The following is a 26,414-nucleotide window of genomic DNA, read 5'->3' as shown; positions in this document are numbered from 1 at the left end:
AGCTCTTCCTTCATGTCACATTTCCACACTGTATTCCAGACTTCGCTTTTGCAATACTGACTTCTTCTTCAGTGAGCGGCTTTTCAGCCCATGTAAGAGCAGGACTAGTTTTAATGTGGAATGACACGTCCAGCTCCAACCACAAGGTTCCTAAAGTCTTTTACATTTGTTTGTGGGACAGATTACCACTTTTCTTCCTGAAGATTATGATGGCTGGAAGAGATTTGCAGCAGAAAATTGCTTCAATAATTAACTGTAGCTCTTTCAGAAATCTGAAGGTACGTGAACGTTTGACTTGTCTGCATTTTTCCCTTCTCAGGAAGAGAAAAATTTCATTTTTTAGAGCTGATGGGAAAAATTTCATTTTTCCCATGAAATGTTTTCATGGGAAAAAATTTCGTTATTTTTTCCCATGATGGCACACAAGGAAGTGGTGAATTGGTTCCTTCATTTAAATGAAAATTTGTAAACTAACCTTTCAGAAGCTTACAAAACCATGACGTCAGTATCAGGGCACATTAATCTAAGTGCCTCTAAGATTCTGACTTAGTAATAAAAAAAAATCAAATTCTTATTCTGGCATAGCTGAGGAAATAATTAGGGTAATCATAATTTACATAAAAATTCTGAAATAAATATATCCCTATAATACTGAAATACTGTCCCTTTTTGCAAAATTGACCAACTTATCAAGTTTTACTTTGCTGTTGTATATAACTCATTAAATAAATATTGCAAGTCAAAATATGTAAATGTATATTAATCAAAACACTAAATATTTATAGGGGAGACTTTGTTTATTTCTGGAAGCCATAAGGTTTTTGTTTTGTGTTTCTCTTAGCGCAGAGGTTCAGTAGCTGGCAAACAGAAGCGGGTCCGCTGTCATTATTAAAAACTCGGCGGCAGTAACAAACTGAGGCGTGGAGCTGCAGATCTGAAGCAGCGGACCACAGACTGCGTCTGACGGAGGTTCGCAGAGGTCTGGAAGCCAGAGGGAGGGAGGGAGGTCCCGGGCTGCGGAGAGGAGGCAGGACTTTCTGGCTCCGTGGTGCGCTCCGACACCAGAGGTCCGCTTTAATGTCAGAGGAGGAGTGGAAGCAGGTCGGCTTTTAACACCGCGCAGACACGGAGGCTGCGTGCAGTCCTGAACAGACAAACATCGAGCATCAGTGCGTAAAACGGAATTTTTGATTGATGCCTCAGATTTAAGAATTTTTTCCCCCCCACTATTACTATTTTTAAGGCTCAGTGCGCTCCACGGCTTCTCTGTGGACACTCATTAACTGGATTTGTGGCTGTTCTTTTCTCATAAATGACTTTAAGCTCACAATGGACTCAGTTTCGCCTGCAGAACCTGTGCAGACGCGCTGTCTCCTGCCTGCAGGCGCGTCTTTGTCATTTTAATGTCGCTGTCATTACCGCGCGTCTGTCTGATTGTCGCTCCGCATTTCAGAGCAAGCGAACAAACTGGAGAGTCTCTCTGCTGGTTGCAAGACAGACTTTTGTTGCGGACTTCTGATCTTTAGTTTTTTTTTTTTTTTTTTTTTAATAATTGGAATATTTTTGTGTATCCAAACTTTTTGGTCCTGTTTTCCTGGAGCAAACCGATGATGTCGCCCCGCTGCTTGAACCCTTCCTCCCGGTCCACCTGTAGGTTTTTCCTCTGCTTTTTGTGGCTTCTACAAACGCCCCGCTCTTCCTCTCCGCTGATTACAGGTAAGATTAAAGGGATCAAATGGCTTCATAATAACACATCACAACACCCACTGAGCGTAAGAAAATCTCCTGCAAACCGCCGGTTATTTAGTCTGCTGCCGCGTCTCTGCGCTCCTGCAGCCTTCAGCGCACCAACCCTGGAGACGCGCTGCAGCCTCTGTGTTTTTCATCAGCGGTAATTTAGCGGCGAAGTTCTGGGTACGATCCCTCGGCATTCGCCTGCAGGTCGGCGCATGATCACCATGGGAATCAACAAATAAACAAGATCCTGGTTAAACACGTTTATTTATGACAGAGAGTCACATGCGTTTTGATTCGGTACAGCCAATTTGTTGCCTTAATCTTTAAGTATGAATCACAATTTTCCACTAAGGTAATTGAAGTCTTAGAACTTCACAGAGAATCAGGAACGATGACACCAAAATCATCCCCTCTGCGTCCTGGGGAAGGAATGAAGTTTGTGTTTTATTTCACTCTTCCATCGCGCGATAATTAATATTTCTGTACTACTTACTTAATAACTTTTTTAAAAACACAAACAAAAAACGACTCAATAATTTCAATGTTCAGGATAAAAGGTCCCTGTTAACTTGTGATCTTTGCTGAAATTATAGTTTGTGCCACTTGGAGAGTTATAATTACATCGTTTTTTAGTTAAAAACAGGCTGTGAAGATTGAACCGCTTTTCTGTCCTTCATCCTCAAGACGTTCCTGCGTCTCTGTGTCTGTTGAATGCTTGCTCTTCGTCTGACATCCACTTTTTTGCAGCACTGCAGAGGTTTTAGAGAGTGAGATGCAGAGTGGATGAAAAATTGATGAAGTGTTGCGGGATTCTTGACAGCTTCACTGATAGGACTTGCGCGTCTCTGCGGCTTTTAATGGTCTGAAAATCCTGCAGATTCATTTAGTTATTTTTCTTCTGGTTTCCAAAACTCAATTTGGCTTAATAGATGTGTTTTAATCCCAGGGATATAAAGACCAGAAGCTGTCGGGACCAACTTGGGGCTTCCGAGATCCAAACTCGATAATAGTTTTTATGTGTCCTCCACATTTTGGCAGTTATCCCTCTGTCTGACTCCAACACATGAAGATGAGAGTAAAATATGTATGAGATGGGCCTTCGTTGGCAAACCTAACAGTCTATCTGAATCAGATGAACAGATTCCTTCTTCTTCCATCTCAAATATGTCTGTATTATCAGCAGAAATCCTCATGGAAGGCAGGAGAGGAAGTTTTTGTTTCGCACCATTCACGGAGATCATTAAAAGAATTATGAAACATAAACAAAGCAAAACAATTAAAATTTGGGCAGATAAATAAAAATGTGATTTAAAGCAGCCAACACTTTCTGCACATATCAGGTTTTCTGGTTCCAAGACTGAGGAGTTTTAGTTCTGGTCCTGGGAACCCTGAATGAATATCACTCAGATGACCTGAAGGGTCAAAATTGATCATACTTGATCAACATCTCTGAATTATATTTAGGCCCAAGTCATTTCAGCAACCTCAAGATCATTAAAATCATTTTAAAATCTATCATTTCATGAACAGGAAACCAGTTCTTTAGGATCCATTTTCCTAATGTTGGCCAGGGATTCATGAGCTGCACCTGCCTCATTAACTTCTTATACTATTTATACTATTTATTATTTTTACAATTAATTGTTAGAGACATCTTCATAAAAATATAACTTGCCAAACACAGAATTAAGCACAAGTTTTTTGCATCCTGTGCTGACAGAAAATCTTTGAGATTTTATGTGATTGTTAGAATTCAAGTTTGAGTCCGTAATGACACCAAGGTTTTTATATTTTGTGGGGTTTTTTTTAGCATCACTGATATCTGTGTTTCTTATATTTTTGGGCTGAAAAACGATACCTTCTGTGTTTCATAAAGCTGGAGGGATTCCTTGCCCATTCACCCCTTGATTATGTAGACAGACTGGTTCAGAGACTGTAAGGTACAGCGGTCATACGCAGTGTCAAAAATATCAATTTGTGTCTCATCAGCATAGAAATGCAGCAAGATAAACATAATCTGAGCAACGGATGTTAAGTAAAAGTAGTCTAAGAATAGAGCCCTGAGGAACCTCAGAGTTCTCTATTGTTTGCTGAGATTTACAGTTAACAAATGACAAAAAGTAGACCCGACCTCGGCCCAATGAGACCTGGAGCAGTTAATCATGGTACACTTAAACAGCGTGGCAGTGCAGCAGGTGGAAATGAAAGTCATTCTGCTCTCTGCAGGATTCTGTCAGTGATCAAAAGTACAACAATTCTGGTCTAAATGCACTTCACAACAAAGCACCTGAATGAATAATTTAAATCAAACTGTTTGCACAACTAAATAGGTGAAATTTACCCCAAAGCCTCGAATAAAGTTTAAAAGATTATGTATGCATTAATCTGTTAAAAATCAACAACTTTGAGTTATTTGGAGTTCAACACTATTGTATGAAAGCATCCTGAAACCAGAGATTGACCAGAAAATGTAATGTTTGACTTGTGCAATGAAACATCAAAATGCTGGAGATTCTAAATAGAACTGTACAAATTTTAATCCTTTATTTGTAAGTCTCAAAAGCAGCAAACCAAAGTTTAGTCACAAAACAGTTTTTCTTCATATGTGTTGAAAAAAGCAGTGCATATCTATATGTTAACTGAGGTGATGGCCGCTTGTTCTCATTATTCTTTCCTTACAACTGTCTGAATTCTTCCCCTTCAAAAATATGTTTTTATGCGGTTTTCTTTACCCTCCAGAACTTAACTGTAGGGTTAAATTCTTCCACCTGTAGTTCATTTAGTTGGCTCAGTGGATTCCTTTTTCAGATTCCCTTCTTTAACAAGTTCAAGCTCCTCAGTGGGATGTAGAAAAAAGGAGCAGTTGAAATAAGATCAACACCTCTTGTTAGCGCAACCACTGAAGAAAGGTTATATTTTTAAGTAATTAGCATTATCCCATTATTTTCTGCCATCTTTGGTTCTTTTTTCTGTTCTGCTCGAGGTAGTTTCAGTTTAATGTAAGAAGGAGATTTTAATCTTTATTGATGTCCTGGTTAAATAAAGGTCAGAGAATGTAAATAATTTGCTCAACTTGATGAGTGTATAGGTCTGAGGTAAAATCAACATAACCTTTAAAGAAATCTGTGAGAAAAAGACAAACACAACAGCTGAATAACAAGACGTTAAGAGTTTTCGGGTCCCAGACGGATCCCCAGTGCCTCCCCGCCCTCGTTTACCTCCCCCTAACACTTACAACCCTGCAATTTTAATTACGCTCGAAGGTTGTAAATTTTACAGTGGTGGTGGAGTCGGCAGGGTTTGTCTGCTCTGCCCGAATCCACAGGCTGGATTTTACTGCCGAAGTCAGACAGCACGACTCGTTACTACAGGAATCCCTCCACTACGGATGATAGAAAACACGTACAGCTGTTACGTAAGGTCCAGTTTTTAATCAGTATTGTTAATGTGAACAGACCACATCGTCTGATTGGCATACAAATCAGTGAATGACCTGAAAATCTCCCCTTTAAATGCTGAATATTGGTCCGACTCAAACTATGTACACATTGCTTTAGTTTGGGATGTGAGTTCAGGAAATGGTTAACTCCTGATCTATCATAATTTCCTCAAACTGAAGAGACGTCAGGTCGGAGGTTACAGCACAAAGATAAAAAGAATTGACCCGGTGTTGCTCAAAATGTTTTAACCTTTACAGTGTCTATGTAGCAGCATGACTTCCTGGAGAATATTGTGATTTTCATCACTCTATAAGTAGATCTCAGATCAACTGTAAGTTTTCTTGATGGGGACGCTGTTAATCCCCTACGTAAGAAGCAGTGATGCAAACTGAAGTCATTCGTTTCGAACTGGGAATGAAGGTTTTACTTCAGGGAGTCAAAGTGATGGAAGCCTCTTGAAAACGCGACAGTTTGATTGCATCGGCTGCGTGATTCAGAATCAGATGTTTATATGAGTCATAATGGGAATTATTGACTTTTATTCTACATAGATTCCCCAGAGAGGACAATTTGGTCAGAACTGCCACTAAAGTTAAACATCATTTACAGCAACTTCCACTCTTGTTGATCTCATGGGTAAAAGATGTATAAAAATCTTTAAAATACTAAATATTTTATTGAAGTAGCATGATTTCACACTGGAAAAGTAGGGAACATCAACTTTTATTTTGAGAGAATATGTTTAGTGGAGGGGGGGGGCTGAATTTAAGTAAATAATGGTTTTCACCAGAATTAGTGGTGCCACACTCAATGGCACCCCTGCTGTTAAAACTTTGTACAGCCCTCTCTTTCCTCATTTCGAGAGGACTTTGTGTTCTCCTATAACATTTCACAAGGCTTTGGCTACTTCTCTTGAGACAATCTGATCGTGGGTGTCCAACTCCAGTTTTCAAAAACTACTGTCCTGCCACTTTTGGACGTATTCCTTCTCCAACAAACTTTTATTGAATGATTGAATTACCTCATCTGTCATTCACCTCTGCAGAGGACTGGTAGTGAGTCATTCATTTGATTCAGGTGCTTTGGAGCAGGGATGCATCTAATAGTTGCAGGATGACAGCTGTTGGGGAATAGAGCTGGACATTCCTGTTTTAAAAATTTTTCAGTCGGGAACTGAGGTGACCATAGAAAATTGTACATTTTGTGTCTGGTGAACCATTTGTGTTTATTTGACCACAAGATTTTGATTATTTTCCTGCTTATAGATCCAGTGGTAACCCATTTTTTATTTAATTGTTATTACTGTAAATGCCTCCAGATTTTTGTTTTAAAATGTTCTGGTATTTAAAGAAAAAAAACTCTCTTTGTGGAAAACAAGGAAGGGTTAATAATTGAAAGCTACTAAGCAATCTGCTTTAGGTATATGCATTTTATGGGATGAATAGAAGTATATTTAATAAGGCACAGGCGATTTTTCATTTTACATAGATTATTGTCTATACATGTCTGGGGAAAACATGAAAACACATTTTTTTCAACATATTTTTTTACCAAGTGTGCCAATAAATCTGTCAAGTGTTTTAAGAAGTTATGTCATCCGTGCCAATGTCAAACATCAAATTAATCAATTCAAGTAATAAGATTTAAATATGAGCTTTGAACAAATGTGCTGCATTTTCTAGTTGCTGCACACTGTATGTATGTCAAACTGTTCAGAAAGTTTCAATCAGCACCAGGGACGACCTGAGTGACAGCATGACTACAAATGGATATGCAAGTGAATAAAAGCAGAAAAATAAATACATATGCAGTCTATGCATTTATTGCATGCAATCATCCAACTATATAAATCACCTCCATCCAGTTGCAGTTTTATTTAGTGGATGGCTTTTAATTATCAGTAAGTTGTGATTCAGCAGTCAACCAGATCTGTTCAGCTGATTTCTTTGAGTAGTCTCTGCAACAAATTGGCCTCTCATCGTTCGGTTCAGATGCTGTATAATCTTTCCCTGGAAACCTTGGCTTAACAAGAACAAAGTTGCAACCACATCTTTATATCACTTCCACATCTGTGGCTATGCATCATCTCATTTCCATCCAATAATATTTTTCCCATCTCTGTCACCGTGGGGGGGTGGGGTGTTGGTCTGAATAAAGCAGATCAGACACATGAGTAAACATCAGAGCAGTCAGTCTGGAGCAGATTTCTTCCTGCATGAACCGCTGCGCTCTGAGACGTTGACATCTGTATGCTTCAGCCCATAAACCCATGTGTTTGGAGTCGTTTCTCCTCGTTGGTTCAGGTTACATCTGCACTCGTAACAAAGTGACTGAGTTGTGCTTTTAAGACCTGGGTTCAAATGTCACTCCTTTTACCTGGACAGACGAACGAATACAATGGAGGAAAGTTGAACAAATTTACACAGAGTTTTTAAAACAGTTCTGGGATGATAATGTCACATTCTCTTGGCACTATAGATAGATTCTTATCTGGATAAGTGAAGAAATAGAAATTATAGAACAATCTCCATGTTGTTAGAAGTGAGGAGCATTTCTAACGCTTGAATTAGGAATGCTCCTCACTATTCTGTCCTTCACAGGCACTGAAGCCAGCTGTGACAATGAAGGAGAAGTCCTGCACATCCCCAACATCACAGACAACCCCTGCATCACCTGCGTCTGCCTGGTAGGAACCCGTTTTCTTCTCTGCTCTGCTCACATTAATGAATGCCAAGTTATCAATCCTCCTTTGTTTGTTCTGGTCTCTTTAATGTATAACTTGGTGTTTCCGTTCCGGCTGAGTGAATGACATGAACTCCTTTTGCACTGATAGGGATATTTGCAGAGTCGATCATTTTATCGGAAGGTTGCAACAGTAGCAGGACCGTTTCAGCTGGTCTTTCGTGACAGATCAGCGCTTGCTTTGAATGATTTGATTAGATGGTAAACTCTGGCATCAAATTGCATCAGTAAGCAGTTTGTAATTTAAAACAAAATCAAATGTCATGATGAAGCTTTTCCATGCAGTGAAACACAAAGTGGGTATTGTTTCTTTTTTCTAGGCGTGCCCATTATCCTGCCTTGGTGCAGTTGTTAAAACAGACCAACAAAATGTTGGGAGACAACTCTTTCCCAGAACATGTGCTCTTTGACCCCACATCCCCCATTACTGCTGTAGAGCTCTTTGTTTCCGAGGATGAGAATGGACCAGAGAAGCTTTTCTGGTCACTGCTTTATTTTTGGCTGAATGAAAAGTTTTGGCTTTTAAATGCCATTACCTGACCTGAGTTTATCCTGCAGGAAGTGAGGAGGTGTGATGCTGAGGGGTGTGTTTAATGAATCCCCAATCCATTTCCAGATCTGAGCTCTGACTTCCACAACAAGTTAAGATGTTTTCACACCTGATAATCCGATAGACTCAGTTCAACTGGGAACCAAAATTACACCATTTGTTTCATTTTCAGCTGGTGCTGTTTGCTTTCTCACTGCACTCTGTCAAACAAACTAAACAATTTGAAAAAGCTTTTCACCCCCTCAAATGTGATGGTACTGCATCTATAATTACTGAAGGAAACAACATGAAGGAGACACCGAGTGCAACTTCCTTCTTCATAAACAAAAAATGGAGTGGCGTCAGATTTTAGCAGTTGTATGATTTCTTTTTTTGAAAAAGACCACAAGCCATTTCTCCCACTAACAGCAGACTCTTGCGTTTGTGTTGGTTGTATTTACCCAGAATGTCCTGCACTATGATCTGGTTCTTGGATCCATTGGAATTGGGTCATGACAGTGACAGTGAGATGATTGTAGCTTTGTGACATGATGTATTATCCTGGTGAAAGTAACCCTCAGAAGAAGAATGTACATATGATCAGAAACAACAACCAAGTAGCTGTGGAGTTTAAATAAAACTTACTTTATCTAAAAGATCCAAAAGATGCCAAGAAAATGCACCAGATTTGGTTTTCTGCAACTGTAGCTCATCTGCTTTCAGGTTCAGCATCTTATTCATTCAGAGATGGGATTTCTCATTGTAAGGAGTTGTGAAAAATTAGCATTTCAGCTATTATTGCCTTTATTACCTCTGACATTAACCAGAAGTATCTTCATCCAATGAACTGCAGCTCACCAGATATTTTGTCCTTTAACCAGAGAGATCTCAGTAGATCAAATCAATCCATCTGGCAACTAAATATCTGGTTTTTGTCTATTCTGATATCAGGTTGGATTCTCCACAGATAGAGACCTAAATAAATTGGGTTGCTGCCATGTGGTTGGCCAATTGAACAGGTGTATCTAGTTAATTGAGTGGGGAGGTTGTGTGGACATATGACTTTGTTTAGCTCATAGCTGCTGTCTGAATGCAGCCGAAATAAAGACGGTGACAGTCAGTTTTGGCTAGCTTGTTGAATTTGCTCAAAATGAACAAAGCCAACATTTTTTATCCAGATTCAGACACCAGTAAACTTCTTTTCACTTTTTACTTTTCAGCAGTCTTCTTCTGACACACAGCAGCAGAAATATTCATCCACTGCTGTCTCTAGTCAAAATGTGCAGATATTTACTTATGTGCTAATAAACAAACTGAACAGAGACATAATGACATGACAAACAACCTCAGCGATCTTTAAGAAAACATGCTTCAGGCAACAATTTTTAATCTGTGATTATTTCTCCCATCATCTCTCGCACATTGTGTCTGACAAGCAACAGCTGGGTCCGGACCTAAATTTCGGGAACCGCTAAATTAACAGTTTGAGCCGCATTTTTCTCAGCTGACAGTGGAAATGTTACCACAGCTTTGTTTGACAGCTTCCATACAAATCAGGAGGAGAAAGTTGCTGTTTACTTTGAGAATCTGCATGTTTAGTTATCATCTAAGTGCATTCAGCTGACGGAGTCACACGCCGGCCAAGCCAACAGATTGTCCAGAAGACGTGTAAGAAACGGAGTTCTGCACAGATTGTGTCAGATGTAAAACAGTCCTGTGCAGACTTGGCATTTGAAGGCTATGCTACGGTTGTGACAGTCACACTGGAAACATGACACTTCTGTTGCGTTAATATTTTAAGTCACAGCATCATAAATTAATCCAGATTACCTGGTATCTTTTGTAAAGTGCCATTGTAAAGTTGTAGACCCCTCGAATTTCTTTCTTTTTTTTTTTTTTTTACATTATGTCACATCTCACCCAGAGACTTCAGCATGTTTAATTTCAGACCTTGTATGCACTTGTCTTCAGTTCAACTGAGCAAATACTTGGGAAAACCACCTTTCCCTGCATTTACGCACTTTGAGGTATGTTTCTATTACCTTTACTCAGACTGAAATATTTGTCTATTCCTCTTTGTAAAATTGTTGAGGCTTTTGGATTTAACACTTAACTTTGACTAGACCTTTTTACCATTTGGATAAGATCCCCAGTGGAAGGTGAGTCTCTGTAACAGATTTAAGCATTCTGCAGCCTCAAACAGGTTTTCTTCTGGGATTGCCCTGTTAATCTCCATTAACGTTTGTTCACCAGGTTCACTGACCCTGCTGAAGAAAAGCATCTCTGCAGCATGATGCTACCACCACCTTTCTAACCTCCTTCTAGGTTAGCAGTGCTAATTTTCTATCACACATGTGGTTTTGTTTTTGAAGGCTGAAATCATGGATTTTGGTATCATCATCATTTTGCTGGTTTCCCTACATATCTCATCTTACTTCTTATGGCTTTCATTCAGTTGTGGCTTTCTTTTTGACATATATCCATAAAGTCAATGATTAATAGTTTTCCTGTTAAAAGATTCTCCCACTTGATTTGTGGAGTTCTGCAGTTTTTCCAGTTACCATGGGCTACTTGGCTGCTTCTCTGATCAATACTCTTCTTGTCTGATCGTTGTTTTAAGTGGAGGTCCATATCTTTCTAAGTTTGCTGCTGTTGTTGGTTTGTTTTATAGCCTAACCCTGCTTTAAACCTCTCTGCAGTTTTATCCCTGCTGTTGTTTGTCTTCCCTAGTAAATCTCCAAAGCCTTCAAAGAACAGCTGCATTTATGGTAAAATTAATCCATTCACAGATAAACTCTATATTAATTAATTTAGTGACTTCTTAAGGAAACTGGCTGCATAGGATTTTATTTAAAAGCTAGAAGTGTGCAATGCTGCATATTTTGGTATCGATCTGATCTCCAGGAGCCTTTAGGTGTTTTTGTATTTTTTTTCTTTTCATCATTTGTCCAGACGTATGACAGAATTTGGACAGAGTTTATATGTGTCTACAAAATACTTTAGTGAGATATTAACATGACATCCATGCATTTTTACTACACAGACAAAGCGCAATAAAATTATCATTTGAAAGCAAATCAAAACTATATCATTTTTGAGGTAGAGTTGAAAAACTACAATACAAAATTTAAACAACATTTCAAGCTGTAGAACTAAAGCATCGATCCAATACTGATGCTGACATGGTATCAATATTATTGATATTTTGGATCAATTGCCCATCTCTATTAAATGCAGCTGAATTATTTTGGAATACAAATGCATACCATTCTTCAGATTTTCTTTTTTTTTTTTTTTATTGACATGAATGTTCCACTTGATAATTCTGTTATCTGTACTTTTCAAGGCAACATCCGTCTTTACATTTAGAAAGCTCACAGAATAACAACCCAAATTCACCTTTTTACTCCAACCTCTGATACTTCATGTGTATCATAAACCTCGGCTACTGTTTGGCTCCTGGCTGGTTGTGGGAGGTTCTCCTGTCCTCTGTGTTATCAGGCAGACATCAGCAAAGTCCTGCTGAATGATATCAGTCATCAGCAGGCAATGGCTGCCCTTTCATCTCTACTTTAACCCCTCCGCTCCACACGCTTACATATCAGCCCCCCACTCTCTCCTTTTCCTCTACACACATAGAGACTATATTCCCTCATAACCTTACACACACCCTGGTCAGGCTTTTTTTTAAAGTTTAACCTATTTTCATCTGCTAGATTTTGGGTTTCTCCTTTTGTTCTGCTTTCTCAGGTAAAATGCTTCTGTTTTTATTTTGGCTTTTTTTTTCAGCACGACTGACTTGGACTTGCTGCTGTTTGTCGTCCCTCATCTTCACTTCCTGTTCACTATCCCAAACGTTTGGATCATTTTTGTTCCAATTTTTTATGAATAATTGCGACTTGATGGAAGATTAAGTTCAGTTTTCCAAACTGTGTGGAAAAAAAGTTAAATTCAGAGAGTTACATGACCGACACACTCATTTCTGCACTTCCAAAAAGGGTCCCATGTCACTATAAAGTCCCTTTAGGGGGTAACAAGCCACTGGGTCTCCAGTGTCACTTATACATGGGTCAGAGGAGGAGGAGATGGGGGGTCTGCTCACTGAGTCCAGAGTATGGACACACACGTATGGACACACAGAGGTCCATTGTGTGTGTCCAGGCTGAGGCAGACCAGAGAGTGGATGTGGCTGACAGACTGATTGACAGACGGGTCGCCATGGCGATCTGTTATCTTGGAAGGAGTCAGTCCATCTCCGTCACACTCTTCATCATCCTCGTCTATCTGTCTGTCCATCTGCATGTCTTTTTCCACTCTCTCATCGGTTCTTCCTCTCCTCCTTCACCCCCAGATCGGCTCTTTGTTTCCCCTTCACATCCCATCATGTAGATGCAGTTCTTTCAGAACGTCTTGGACCTACACGGACGCCTGTTTGTGTCCCTCCATTGAGTCAGAACAGTTAGACCTAGCTTTTAGGTCAGGAAATGTTATTTCTGACTGACAATTTAGCAACAACAAATACAATTCAAAATGGTGGATGAGCATCAGTTTTAAAGTTTCTGTAAAGCTGGACTTATACATCCCTGTCAGGAAAAGGAACAACTAAAGTTCAGGTTTATCTTGTGTAAAATAAATGTAAATAAAACTGTGAAACATAGTTTCTGCAGTTTCCACCAACTCAAATTTAATACATTTTAATCCCTTTTTAAGACCAGTATGAATGGAATTTAATATTTAACTTGTACGTGAATGAATGTAGCATGATTTGGGTTGGCAACAGAAGTGAGCCAGTGACAAAGATGAACATTGTCCAGCAGACTGACGATAAATTTACGCTTACCAGTGATCAACTAGTTCGAGGTAGCCACAGCATGCAATGAAGATGCTCTCATGTAACTGAAAAATAAACTACATAGAATATACAAGATGAGAAAGTCCTCCCGCCTCAAAACACAAGGCCTCTCATTAACAGATGAAAGGCCAACTGGCATTTTTTCTTATGGATTTAAGACATTTCAAGGCCTTCAGACTCTTTAAGGATGTGTGGAAACCCTGCATAACAAGGAAGTTTAAATCTAATGTCACTCTTTATGTGCTTTGGTGAAGCAATGATGCATCCAACAGGAGGTGAAAGATTAACAGATGCAGATAACCATTATGACTTGACTCACCAGTTGATTTCATGCCTAAACAGCACAAGGCCAAAGTAAATTTCCTATTTGCAGGTGCAACATATTTGTTGCTGTTCCTGCTCATTTTTCATTAGGACATCCCTCTGTTCCCTTTGCCCACTTAGTTCCTGCAGGGTGGTTTGAGAGATGGGTGGTCAGGAGTCAACAAGTGAAAGGTGGGATTCATCCAGTTCATCACAGGACTCAATGGAGACAGACAAAACATCTCTGCAAACCCATACAATACAATAGAAAAAACAAAAAAAACGAACATTTTGGGACGGCAGGAGGAAGCTTTGTTATTTGTGTGTGACGAGATGGAAATAAAGCTGTGCCTAAGTGTAGCCTATCAGGACAACTACATATTTACGAACAACATCATCTATTCTGTCCTCTTGACACTATGCAACACAGTTTATTAGCATCAACATATCAATGAAAAAGTCAGATTGAGGTTGTTTTATTTTATTCTAACTTATTCCAATTTTTATTTATTTATTTGATAATTAAGGGATATGCAATATAGGAACACTGGAACAGTTGGTAGCACCCTTACTTTGCAGTAAGAAAGTCTGGGTTCAAACCCAAAATGGAATCTTTCCTCATGGCATTTGGATTTCATCTCTCCAGGTTCTCTGGCTTCCTCCTACAGACCAGAAACATGGGCGTTGGGTTTATTGATTACTCTAACTTCTCCTCTACACCGCCTGTTATCCACTGGAGATAGGCAGCAGCTCCCTGCCACCTTGTGAGGAACAACTGATAAAGACTATTGATGGACAGGATATGAAATAAAATCAAGTTAAAAGTGTTTTATATAATTTATTTGACAAATCAAAAGAAAAAAAAAAGACTCAAGGTTTGACTGTGACTGAAAATCCAATTCTGTTTCTGTTGACACAAAAAAGGTTGAAAAACCTCAAACAAAGCAAAAAAGACATTCGAGGAGATGAGAAAAAGAGTAAAATAAATATATTTGTGCCGTTTACAGTTTAGTCTCTCAGATATATTGTCACGAAGAAAATGATGATATTCAGTACACTTGGTTAATTGCATTCCTGATGAAAAGCATTGACAGCTGAACAAACAAGCTGCTGTGACAAGAACTACAATTAGAAACAAAATAGCTTCTAAAACTTTACCTCGCGGCAGTCTAGCACATTTTTTCCACTTGAATCCTTCAAATGGAAGGATAAATCAACCAAACAAATCTTTGGTTGACTTGTTTTGTTTGCAGTTTGTTGGACTCGTTATTAAAATTTCAATTATCTTTGTTCTTTTTGTAATATGAAAAATGGTTTTATGTGTGCTGTTTTGCTGTCAAGAAATAAGGTTGAACTTTGAAACGTTGAAATAAAATGATCTTTCCAGGTTAAATAAAGTATTTAAAAAACAAAGTAAATGATTTGAGAATAACAAGAATCAGAATTTTTCAATGTTTAAAACATTTCTCAACTATAAAACAAACATTTTGTCATTCGTTAACTAATACCTCTGTTGTACAGTGTAATTAATATATACATTTCGCCAACATATTTTGCATGTTTGACATAAATATCAAAGTAAACAATGTTTCCGAATACTGTTCTACATTTCCAAAACAATTCGTTCTAGATTTGTTTGAGCAGGGTTTTTAAATCACTCCATGCCCCATCTCTTCACATGGCAGCATTCATGACTAAAATAAATATCTGTATGACCCAAATCAGAGCCGGAATATGAGACTCTGTATATTTGTGCTGTAGATGCTGATTAGAGGTTGTTTTGTGAGAAAGAGAAAAGAAATCTCAAATGAAACCTCAGTGTAAATACTGGATTATTTAATAGACGGATGTTGACGGGAAACACAATATAATGAAATGTGTAAAGCAGGGAGCTTTGATCAGTCGAGTTGTTTTTCACTTGGAAGTGATGCTGAATCAAACAAGCTTTTTCCCAGCTCATCTTGTTATGAGCATTTTCTATGTATAGCAGAACAAGTCTGCATTATTTCATCCTTGGAGACAACAAGAGCCGACGCTGAAGGGCTCAAAGCCCCTGCTGACCCCTGTTAATTGATCAAACAAACATTTCAGTCAAGCTCTGTGAGGAAGTTTTTACACCCGGTAGCAGGGATCGATCTGTGAGGAAGGTCAAAGGTTGTTCAACCTAAAGAGTAGATGATCAATACAGGAAGGAGGTTTACCTGATAGAGAGCTGATAAGAAAACAGCAGCTCTGTTATCTGTTGCCTTCTTTTACTATAATGTTAATGCTAATAAATGTGGATAAATGCCATGTTTAGCTTTTGCTACAAAATAGAAACACATTCTAACCTGTCGTCTTCTGCTCATAATAAGTGTGTGTTATTTGCTTTAATGAAATATCTCCTGGAAAAACTGTTGGAATTCAGTTATTTAAACGACCTTATAGCTTTAGTGTGGCATGAGAAACAAGGTTGACTCCCTGTGGATCAATAAAATTATTTTAAAAGTCTATCAACAGAAATTCATCAGAAGCAACATAACTTAATTCATCATGTTCCTACAAGGAATACTTTACGCCTTTTTGTTTTTGGTTTTGGATTGTACTTATCCAAAACCCAAAAAATGATGCCCAAAAATTGTTAATAACACAAATATTTGTCAAAGCATATGATGCACTTTGCTACTTTCAAATACTGAGAGCATCCATTGGAAGAAACAAGGTGTTTGTGATGTGCTACCCTTTTTTTAGATTTAGTTTTGTTGTCATAAAAGTTAAATATGGTAATAAAAATTATACAATTCTGCAGAAATTCCAAATTCCAAAATGGAAAATTATTTTTTTAAGCTTTTGCGCAATGCACCAATGGCTTGCAAAAGACACAAAGTATTTCACTTTTCAAATCGCGTGGAAGAAAAAACGTGATTTCATTTTAATTGGAACCACCTGTTTAGAGTTGACCTTGATTAGCAGTAACTGGAACACTGATCAACATGTTTGATGTGTATTTGCTTGATGATTTTGATGACAGCATGTGACAAAATGTAATGTTTATTGCGTTTTTCATAATTGATGACTGTATGATGTTTTAATGACTTTGAAATGCCTTGTTGCTGACATGTGCTAAACAAATAAACCTGACTTGACATGTAGACAATGTCACAGTTAATGAGATTTTTCTGACATATTCCAGTGAAAAATTAAGTGAGAATTACGTGTCTGAACAATCAAGTTTTCTAACTTTTGCAGAACAGAAAATGCAGTGTGATTTGAAGTGAAATTTGCCTTCTTCATATTTCCCTGTTGATTGTGAAGTGATAATGGTTTGGAGATCTAAAGTTAGAACTTCTTAAACTATTTCATTGTTGATTTATGCTGAACAACCGACAACATGTATTTTTTTACCCTTATGTTACTACTTTAAAAAGTTAATAGAAGATCTCTCTTCTCTCTGCCAGTGAAAAATCATAACATGTAAATACAATTTAGCTGAATGAGCCATTGATGTCCTGGAGTAAGCTTAGAAGTGAATCTTAGATTTGGCTTTGTAACTATTTCAAGACTGATAGAGAGTTTGTTTCGCATCTGTTCTTAACTTCCTTGTTAAATGTGCTTTCTTAAAACTGACAGGTCTTTTTTCATGTATTATGGCCTTTTTTAATCCAACCCATACTACTGATATTCATTTCAAGATAAATGAATTATCTTACTTGCTGAAAAACAAAACAAGAGATGGCTACATTTGTCTCCTTGGAGTGCTGCTTTTCCCTTTTATGTTTTGGGCGTGAGGTGAAAGGTCACATTTAGAAAAGGCCGTTAAGGTTTGAGAGGCTGGGAGGTGTTACGGTCCATGGACGTAAATGGGGTTTTAATTTAAGGGCTGATGGTGATGAGGTGACACCGCCTTATCTCTCCATCCCTTTACCAGACCTGAAAACATAAAGAGGAAAAGGATTCTTGAAAGATGAAAGCTTTAGATCTTTCTTTCTTCTGCACAGCAGCTTTCTTTGAAGCACATTTAAGTAGGAAAGGTGTTACTTGAATTAAACAGTAGTCTGTATGAAAAATCACTTGTTTTGATGAATCAACAATGGAGGATGTTTCATTTTGTTTTAGGCTGGTTTAGGTAGAAAACTATAACCAGGAACTGATATAAAAGGAAACCAGGATAAAGTGGATGGACAGTTTTAAAAAGGAAAGGTGAAAATAAAAATGGAAAAAAAATTAAGAAACAAAATGAGGTGAAGCGATGAACACTGTCGCCTCCGAGTGGCAGAGCTACCCTAATTTTAACATTCAAGAAATGATGTTGATAAAATATTATTTATTAACTCAGATGTACAGCATTTTATGTTTTAGTGATTTTATAAGAACTTTGGTCCCAAATTGCATTATGAAACATTTTGTTTTTCAATAGTAAACAACATTAAAACAGATTACAGGATTAGCTACATCATGTAAACCACAGATAGAATCACTTAATCATATCTTGTCGATTAAAGTTTTTGTGTAAATTTGACCCATTCCATCAAAAGGTCAGACTCAATGTTTTGCAGAAATGTGGTGTCTTAAAAAAATACCCAACTACCCGGCATAATCTAACCTTTAATCTAACCCCTGCTTCTTTTTTTAAATATAATTTTATAATATCCACCCTGAGTTTAATATTTTCATCATTCCCAATTAGAGACTTTTCCTCGAACCAGTCTGAATATGTGGTGTTGTAGATGAGCAGCTAACAGCAAAAGGCTTTTGCTCAGTTAGGTTATAGACGTTGACCTTTTACATTCAATAAACACATTAGTAAATTATTCAATTTCACTGATTGAGTTTAAAGAATCTGATTACTTCTGCAGTTTCTTGTTCTTGGTTAAATCCGGTGTCTTAGCAGCTCAAATTGTTTGTGATTGATTGTTTTAACCAATTAACTAAAGTTCAGCTGTGAGTTTGGGTTACAGTTTAAGTAGATTACTGTGAAGAAAAGTAAAAGCTGTAAATTCAGGCAGTCGAACAAAACCACATCTGCATTTGTAGAACCACAGACCATTCCTCTTGCATCACTGTCCCTTTGACACAAACCCACTTATAAGCATACCAGTGCCTTATCCCTCTTAATGTCTGTGTGTATTGTGGGGGTGGGGTCTCAGTCTGCCACAGACAGTCAAGCAGCCTTGGTGCCGTGGTGGTATTTCAAGTGTTTATAAGGCGAGGTGACCCGGTGTGACCACTGACCCCGGCGCAACGAGGGTAGCAGGGGAGTTGTTCACATGTACCACCAATACTCTGCTAATGGATAATAGTGCAGAGACAAAGGAGGACATGACCTTCCTGATGCTGATTTTCAGAATTTAAAGGCACATTCACAAGATTTTACTATTTAAAAATTGTTTTAAATGCAACACAAACATTTATTATCCCTAAAGCTACTCTGCATTGCAAAACTAATCATGTTCTTTCCACTGTGGGACATCCACAAACTGAAATGACATTTTAACAAAAAAACATGGAATGTGGTGTTGCTTCTTATTCAGAACTGCCACTAGTCTGGAGGAGCTTTCTGTCTAGACGCCTATACGAAAGGAACTAAAACATTTACATTACAGCTAAACACAAGGTAGGTGTTTGGTCGACTTCAAATTTAGATACATTTATTTAGAATATCAAAATGTAGGGTTGGTCGTGCTGTTTTACTGTCCTTATATTTGAGCATTCACCACCGTTTTGTGTGGAGATTGCATGTTCCTGTGAATGATTGGTTTTGTCCAGGTTTCTTCCCACAGTTATGAAAACATTCATATTAATTGATTAGCTAATTGGCTACCCAGTTTTCCTTAGGTTTCAGTGTGTCATTGTTTGCCAGGTTATGGACAAACATGTACCTAACTTTTACCCATAAAGCATCTCTAATAGATAAGCCCCTCATTGGTATACTGTATAATAAAGGATATTTAGAAAATAGATAAGTCAATTTAAAAAAAATACTGTAGATATATAAGAACAGATCTCAGGACTGGGCCTATCACAATAACAAATGTTGCTGAAATTGTCCCAGAAAATCTTGAGGTAAACAATAATGTTGTTTTGAGACCATTTTCAAGTAATATAATGGTAAAGGGATAATAATACAAGAACATAAACTTTAAATTTTAATTAACATTTAACACAGGAACTTGAAGACATTTTAAAAATCCAAAATAAATAAGTACAATAACAGAAATAACAAATAAAATGAATTATAAAGTCTCTGTAAACAAAAATATCCTTCAAAAACTGGGCTAGTTGAGACCTAAGCACCAGACTGAAGACCTCTGTCATCCAGTCTTTGGTAGAAAGAGAGAGAAAAAAGAGAAAAACCATGAGTTGTGCAAATGGGAATCATTGATCTTGTTTTAATTTATCATGCGATTAATTGATTTACTGCTTACTGCGACAGGCAGACTCAGGACCAAGACTCAGAAGCTTCCTGTTGCTTTACTTATAGCAGCAAGTTCACCGCATGTCTACAGTCAGCTTCAACAGTCTATGGGAAAGTTTCACAAACTCAACTACAGCTGTCTTCCATGATAGATGATTACGGTTTAAATATATATAGAAATCTTTTGCCTTGCAGTTCCTTGTATTCTCACTGTGTAGCTTTCCTAATTTATCCACGGCTTCCCTTTAAAATTACAGGCTGAGCCCGGGGCTACGCTTATAAAACAGCAGTGGTCTGAGGAACCACCTCATCAGCAATTGATAATATGGTGTTCTAGTTGTTTTGCACTTTGACTTGTCACATTTCCACCATTTAGTTGGTCTACATCCACGGCCAATCTTTCTTTCCAGTAGTGCAGTTATTCCAAAATGCTGCAGTGAACAGAAATTTAGAAGAAAAAAGAAAATCTCTTGGCTTGAAGAAGATTACAGCATGTCTAAGATTAACAACATGTAAATGCCATGTTGCATTAGTAACACTTTGGCCTAAGGTGCATGAATATTTAACACATTTTGTCAGTTACATGGAAAAAGGTGCCTATGAAAAATGTGTGAGTGCAGCAGAAGATAGAAAGTGACGGAAGTCTTGTTCTTTTGTCAGACAAGTTTTTAAATTAGCAGTAATTGACACTAAATTAGAATCCTGTTTGACTGTCTTCTAGGTTTTGCATAGTTACCTTCTCTTATTGAAAGACTGTATCGACAACTAAGCACTTTTTTTTGTTTAAATTTAGGTATTCATTATGATATTTTCCTTGTTTTCTTTATTTCACTGTGTTTTGATTGTGTTCTGAAAGTGATGGCTGTTTCTGGACATAAAATGAGACCCTGATGAGTACTTTCACTTTTGGCATCAATTATAGTGAAACTGATTACCCAGATAAATAAATACATTAATACTACATCATTCTCCTAAAAAGAGGACATTATATATAACCGGATGTAAAGCTCAGCTGTCCTTGTGGGATTTTCTTCTGGTTTGCATCCTGTAGCTAAAGCCAGAAAAACTTCATTTCTTCTGGCTTTTTATATTTACTAAATGTTCTGAAACCTTTTATTGGTAATATTTTATGCTATTATGCCATGATTAATGTTAGCATCCTGTAAATTATAAGTATCTTTGCCAGTTTAAATTCTTCAATCCCTTTGCTTCAGGGTAAGAATTGACATTAATCAAGTCATTTAATTATTTCGCATGCATATTGCTACTCATTAACCTATAAGTGACTTGTATTTTGACATAATTTATCCCTGTTGTCTGAAATAAAATTAGATTTAGAGTTTGATGACCAGGTATTAAAAAAATTAAGATTTGCAGAGTAACCTTCAACAATCCAGAATCTCATCCTGAGTTTGTCACTTTCATTTAGTTGTCATCTTCCCTCTGACCTGTTGCACTTCATCATTTGCTCCTTTCCATCTTGGTTCCTCTCCCCCCTCCTCTTGTGTCATGACATCATCTGACCTCGGTGTGGTTGGGGTTTATTCGGAGAGCTGCAGCTATATAAAACTGGCCGGGTTTATTTTCGCACTCGTTTGATCCGTCTTTGTTGGAGCCTCCTGCCGCAGGGCCGCAGGACCTGCCAGCCTCCACTTTATAAACCCTCATAGTTTGTAAAGTAAAACACACTCAGAGTGGGCAAGAAAACGGCAGTAAAGACTGGGTGTGAAACTTGAGAGCATTAAGCGACGCCGGTTCTGACCGGTCCCACGGTGCGTGTAGCAGCGCTGACGGACACAGTGCGTAGTGTTTCTGGAGGCGACAGGAGGTTTGTTGTGCTGGTGTGAAAATTCACAGCTGAAGCGTCAAGGCTGAGCCATACTTTATTTCTCAGACTGCAAAATTCAAACCAAGTTGTGAATTTGCAAAAAAACATAGAGTAGGTACAGTAATTCTGTTTAATTTGATCTTCTTCATTCATACCTGCACATTTTGTGGTGCTGCTCTGTCTGCTCAGACAGAGCTAAATGTCACACTGCAAAGACACAAATTCATGTATTTTGATCCAGTTTCTAGTGCAAATATCCCAATATACTTGAAAGAAGTCAAAATTAACGTACAGGAACATTTTCAGAAGCTTAATTGAAGTCGATAATCCCTTGACTAAAATATACTAGTTCCACTAGCAGATTATTTCACTTAAGACATAGGAAAATGTCTTGTTATAGGTTAAATAGTTTGCCAGTGGAACTAGTACTTTTTAATCAGTAGTAAGGAATTATTGACTTTAAACAATCATTGTTATATCTTGCTGAAGATGTAGATCTTCACCAAGAGTATTATATCTTGCTGAATTTTTAGAAGATGTGACAAAAATGATTTTCACCACATCAGGCTATAAATTTAGAAAAAGTGTCATCAGGTCACAAATATTGATTCTTAAAGGGCTTTTTGATAAATATGAAGGAAAAAAATATAAATAATTGAAATCTTATGTAGTGCTCGTGCTTCAAATCAAAACCCCAAGGTTGGTCATGTCAGAGTAATAAAACCTGAATATTAAATAATTACATTTGGGATGATTACCTTGAACAATGTGCCTCATGAGGCCTGAATGTTTGCTTTACCAGAAATTTTTAAAGCATCTTTATTAGGTGGTATCTTGGTCATGATAGCTGGTTTTAAACATTTAGAAGTAAAAAAAACAAAAAAAACACTAAAACTGGAGCTTTTATAGTCAATAGTGATAAAACATGATGGAAATAATGGACGAGATAAAATGAGAATGTGATATTAAAATAGACTAAAGTCAGAGTTTTGACAGTTGGACAAATATAAAAAATAACAGAGCAGTGCTCTCTTCCTGTCTCCCTCCTGCAGGACGGGAAAGCAGACTGTAAACAGGAGAAATGTCCGCCGGTCTCTGATGACTGTGCTCTGGTGGTGAAACAGACTGGCGCCTGCTGTGAACGGTGCAAAGGTAAGACAGATGAACAGATCCAGAGTAAGACGAGCACGGCTCTTCTGAGCCTGATATGACGGTGAATAAACAGCGATGATGATAATAATGAACTTGGGAGCTTTTATTGTCCTGCTGTGGTATCTGCAGCTGCAGGACTTTAATAGGGAGAACTGCTATAACGCAGAAACATAAAGCTCATACAGACTGACCAAACCTTCAGAGACCACTTTACTGCAGTGCATGCAAACAGCCAGGCCTCAATGCAACCTGTGGGAGTAAATCTGGATGCCTTTTCACCTCATGTGAAGCCACATACACACAGCCATAGCATGTGGAGACAGTTTGGCTGCTGAATGGGTTCACTGTCAGGTTTACAAGCAACAGAAATATAGTTACTTTTATGAGTCTGAAATCATCCAAGAGGATTTATTTGTTTATTCATCCACATGGGCAACATCATTCTGATCCTTGTCTTAATGATCAGAGGATCAGATTATGAGGACAATCATCTGTGTATTTAAATCTTCTGCTGAATTGTCTTATAATTTACAACATAAGAGCTTAACACAAAATTAATAAACAGTTGCATCTGTAAATGTTGGTATTGGATGCTAAATAGCATGTGTGTGGAAATGTATACCTCATTTAAATTTTTCTTTAGAGCCCCTTAAAATATAACAGCTTCAACGGCAGCAATGTGATATACGGGCAAAAAGTAAAGAAATCCAACACAACATGACGAGCTAATGAAAAAGCACACAATCTATCAATAGGTAAGGGAATTCCCAAATTATCAAATAAAAAATGGTATATAATACTCAACCAAACTCCTGTGTAAAGAGAAGATTTTTTAATAGGATATGGTTCTGGGGAGATCTAATTTGAGATGGGAGGCTGTTCCAGAATGTATTTCCTCAACTTTTATGTAACTATTGAACCAGAGACTCCAGAGCAACAATATGCTAAAATTACTGTTTGGTGTTTTTTTCCAGAACGTTTTACTTTTATGTATTTTCACATTTATGTCTAAGGTGACTTTTGTTTATCACTGAAATAAATCAAAATCAATTGGATGGAAATTCAATTCAGACAAAGCAAAAATTAATAAAGTTACCTACAGTAAGATAAAGCAGCCATGTTTGTGATGCTTCAAAACAGTGCCAACAAAAATAACCAAATATTTCTTCTGATTTCTTCAGAAGAAATATGTTTTTCAGGAACTAAGCTGTAAAAGTTTTTATGTTTACTTGTGCATTACGTTTATTGCTGTAGAGCAGTGGTCCCCAAACTATGACCGGATCCGGCCCCCCTCCACATTTGGTCCGGCCCCCTGAACAATACCAGAGAGCATTTAGATTTTTTTTCATATACCGTATTTTCTGGACTATAAGCTGCTACTTTTTTCCTAAGCTTTGAACCATGCGGCTTATATGTGGATTTTTCTTCAAGCACCAGGGGGCTCTTTAGCAGGAAGTGAATCATCCATCCATCCATCCATCCATTTTCCTTCACCCTTGTCCCTCAGTGGGGTCGGGAGGGGTGCTGGTGCCTATCTCCAGCTCACGTTCCGGGCGAGAGGCGGGGTACACCCTGGACAGGTCGCCAGTCTGTCGCAGGGCAACACAGAGACACACAGGACAAACAACCATGCACACACACACTCACACCTAGGGGCAATTTGGAAAGGCCAATTAACCTGACAGTCATGTTTTTGGACCGCGGGAGGAAACCGGAGAACCCGGAGAAAACCCACGCATGCACAGGGAGAACATGCAAACTCCATGCAGAAAGACTGGGGCCGGGAATCGAACCCAGAACCTTCTTGCTGCAAGGTGACAGCTCTACCAACTGCGCCACTGTGCAGCCCAGGAAGTGAATCATTGGAAATTAAAATTGGAAATAAAAGAAGAAAGCGCCTATTAAAACGGAATTAGGTTTTAATAGGGAATTGAAATTTGAGAATGTTGTTGATCATTTAAATAGCTTTAAGGGGAAAAAGAAGATTTTTCGTTTTCATTATGAGAATTTGAGGTATAGATATGAGGATCCAATAGATGGCAGTAGTGCAACAATAATGGATGCAAGCTGCCTTTGAAATCTAAAGAAGCAGATGAAGAAGAAAGCGCCTATTTTCATTTAGCACATGCTAGTAGCAGACACGAAGGATCAGCACTTTTACTGTTACAGTTACCGTTCGGAAACTACCGTAATCAGTTCAGTTAAATCTAAACTTGGCAACTTTTTCTTTTTCAACCATAATAAATGGAATATTCAATTTTCCTGTTATGACTCAAATTTTGGGTGTCCGCCCCCCTCTGCTGCTACTGCTGCATCGTTGTGGAAAACCTGGAGCGGCAGAAATATCTGCGGCTTATATGTGCATGTTTACTGCTTTTTTACAAAAACTTTGGGGTTGCGGCTTGTAGTGCGGAAAATGTGGTATTTATTCCATAGATAGTGTTATTCCTGGATTTTTTCTGTGAAGAACCCAGAGAGGGTTATATGGTTATTATTTATTTCATTAATAGTGTTACTATTTATTTCCTGAGTTTTGTTCTGTGAAGAACCCAGAGAGGGTTATTTGATTGTGCTTTCTGGAAAAAAATACATGTTTACATTTAGGCACTCCTGCAATCATCACACTTTGTCTGTTACAAACTGACTCCGGCCCCCAACCAGAGAAGAGAAAAGTTATGTGGCCCTCACAGGAAAAAGTTTGGGGACCCCTGCTGTAGAGCTTCCAGAAGCTCTGTCCTTATTAGCTACTGGCAACCAAACTTAACCTGTAAATAATAAACAAACTTCCAAAATGATCTTATTGCTTGAAAATGTGTTTGATGAAGAAGCCATGTGACTCCATGGAAATATAAAAACACTCACACTTACCTCTCGCTCTCTGCGGGGCTGCAACCTTTTTGTTTGCAGCTTTCTGTTTTATGACTCAGCACTTCATTAATAGAAGTGGAGAAAATCGCTGCATCGTCTCTGCGGCCAGATTCCCTTCTTATTGGGACTGACTGATGAACTCTGTGTTGCTGTGTTTTCACGTCTTAATAAAATCATTCTCACAATTGATGAGAATCCCAGTCAGGCTGCGTCACTTTATTACAAAGACTGTGGTCTAAACTTGCTTTTGAAAACAAGTTTATGTATGCCGCAGTGGAGAAATAATGAATAAAGCAATTACTAGAAATGTGTCAGTTCAACAAATCCTCTGAATGAGGGTACAGAATGTTATTGTTAGCTGTTTTAAGTACATTTAATGTTTAAGCCATCAACAAGATATTGCTTTTAGAGGCCAAAAAGTCTTGAAGAAGTTTATTTATTTATTTATTTTTACTTGATTAAAGAGAATAAGATTTATTGGAAATGTTATAGTGAATTTTCACAAATAAATCAGGAATAGTTTGAGTCAAAATTGTTACTTTAAATTACAGTAACTTGATTAAAAGTTG

General features: G+C 37.9%; 1 protein-coding gene across 2 annotated transcripts in view; it reads left to right on the top strand.

The window, feature by feature from the left end:
* Positions 1 to 987: 987 nt before the first annotated feature.
* Positions 988 to 26,414, top strand: part of bmper (BMP binding endothelial regulator) — a 38,651-nt gene continuing 13,224 nt past the window's right edge. Inside the window, exons 1-3 of one of the 2 annotated variants that reach the window (XM_007574708.2) lie at positions 988 to 1,716; positions 7,778 to 7,863; positions 22,878 to 22,977. In XM_007574708.2, the coding sequence (XP_007574770.1) occupies positions 1,608 to 1,716; positions 7,778 to 7,863; positions 22,878 to 22,977 (295 nt within the window). In that variant the 5' untranslated portion in view covers positions 988 to 1,607. Of the gene's footprint in view, positions 1,717 to 7,777; positions 7,864 to 10,593; positions 10,774 to 22,877; positions 22,978 to 26,414 lie in introns of those variants that run through there. The other variant, XM_007574710.2, reaches the window with a different exon arrangement.

The sequence above is a fragment of the Poecilia formosa genome, unplaced genomic scaffold, assembly GCF_000485575.1.
Source record: "Poecilia formosa unplaced genomic scaffold, Poecilia_formosa-5.1.2 Scaffold359, whole genome shotgun sequence".
Classification (NCBI taxonomy): domain Eukaryota; kingdom Metazoa; phylum Chordata; class Actinopteri; order Cyprinodontiformes; family Poeciliidae; genus Poecilia; species Poecilia formosa.
Note: the sequence above shows the minus strand (reverse complement) of the source record. Positions and strands in the feature narration are given on the sequence as shown.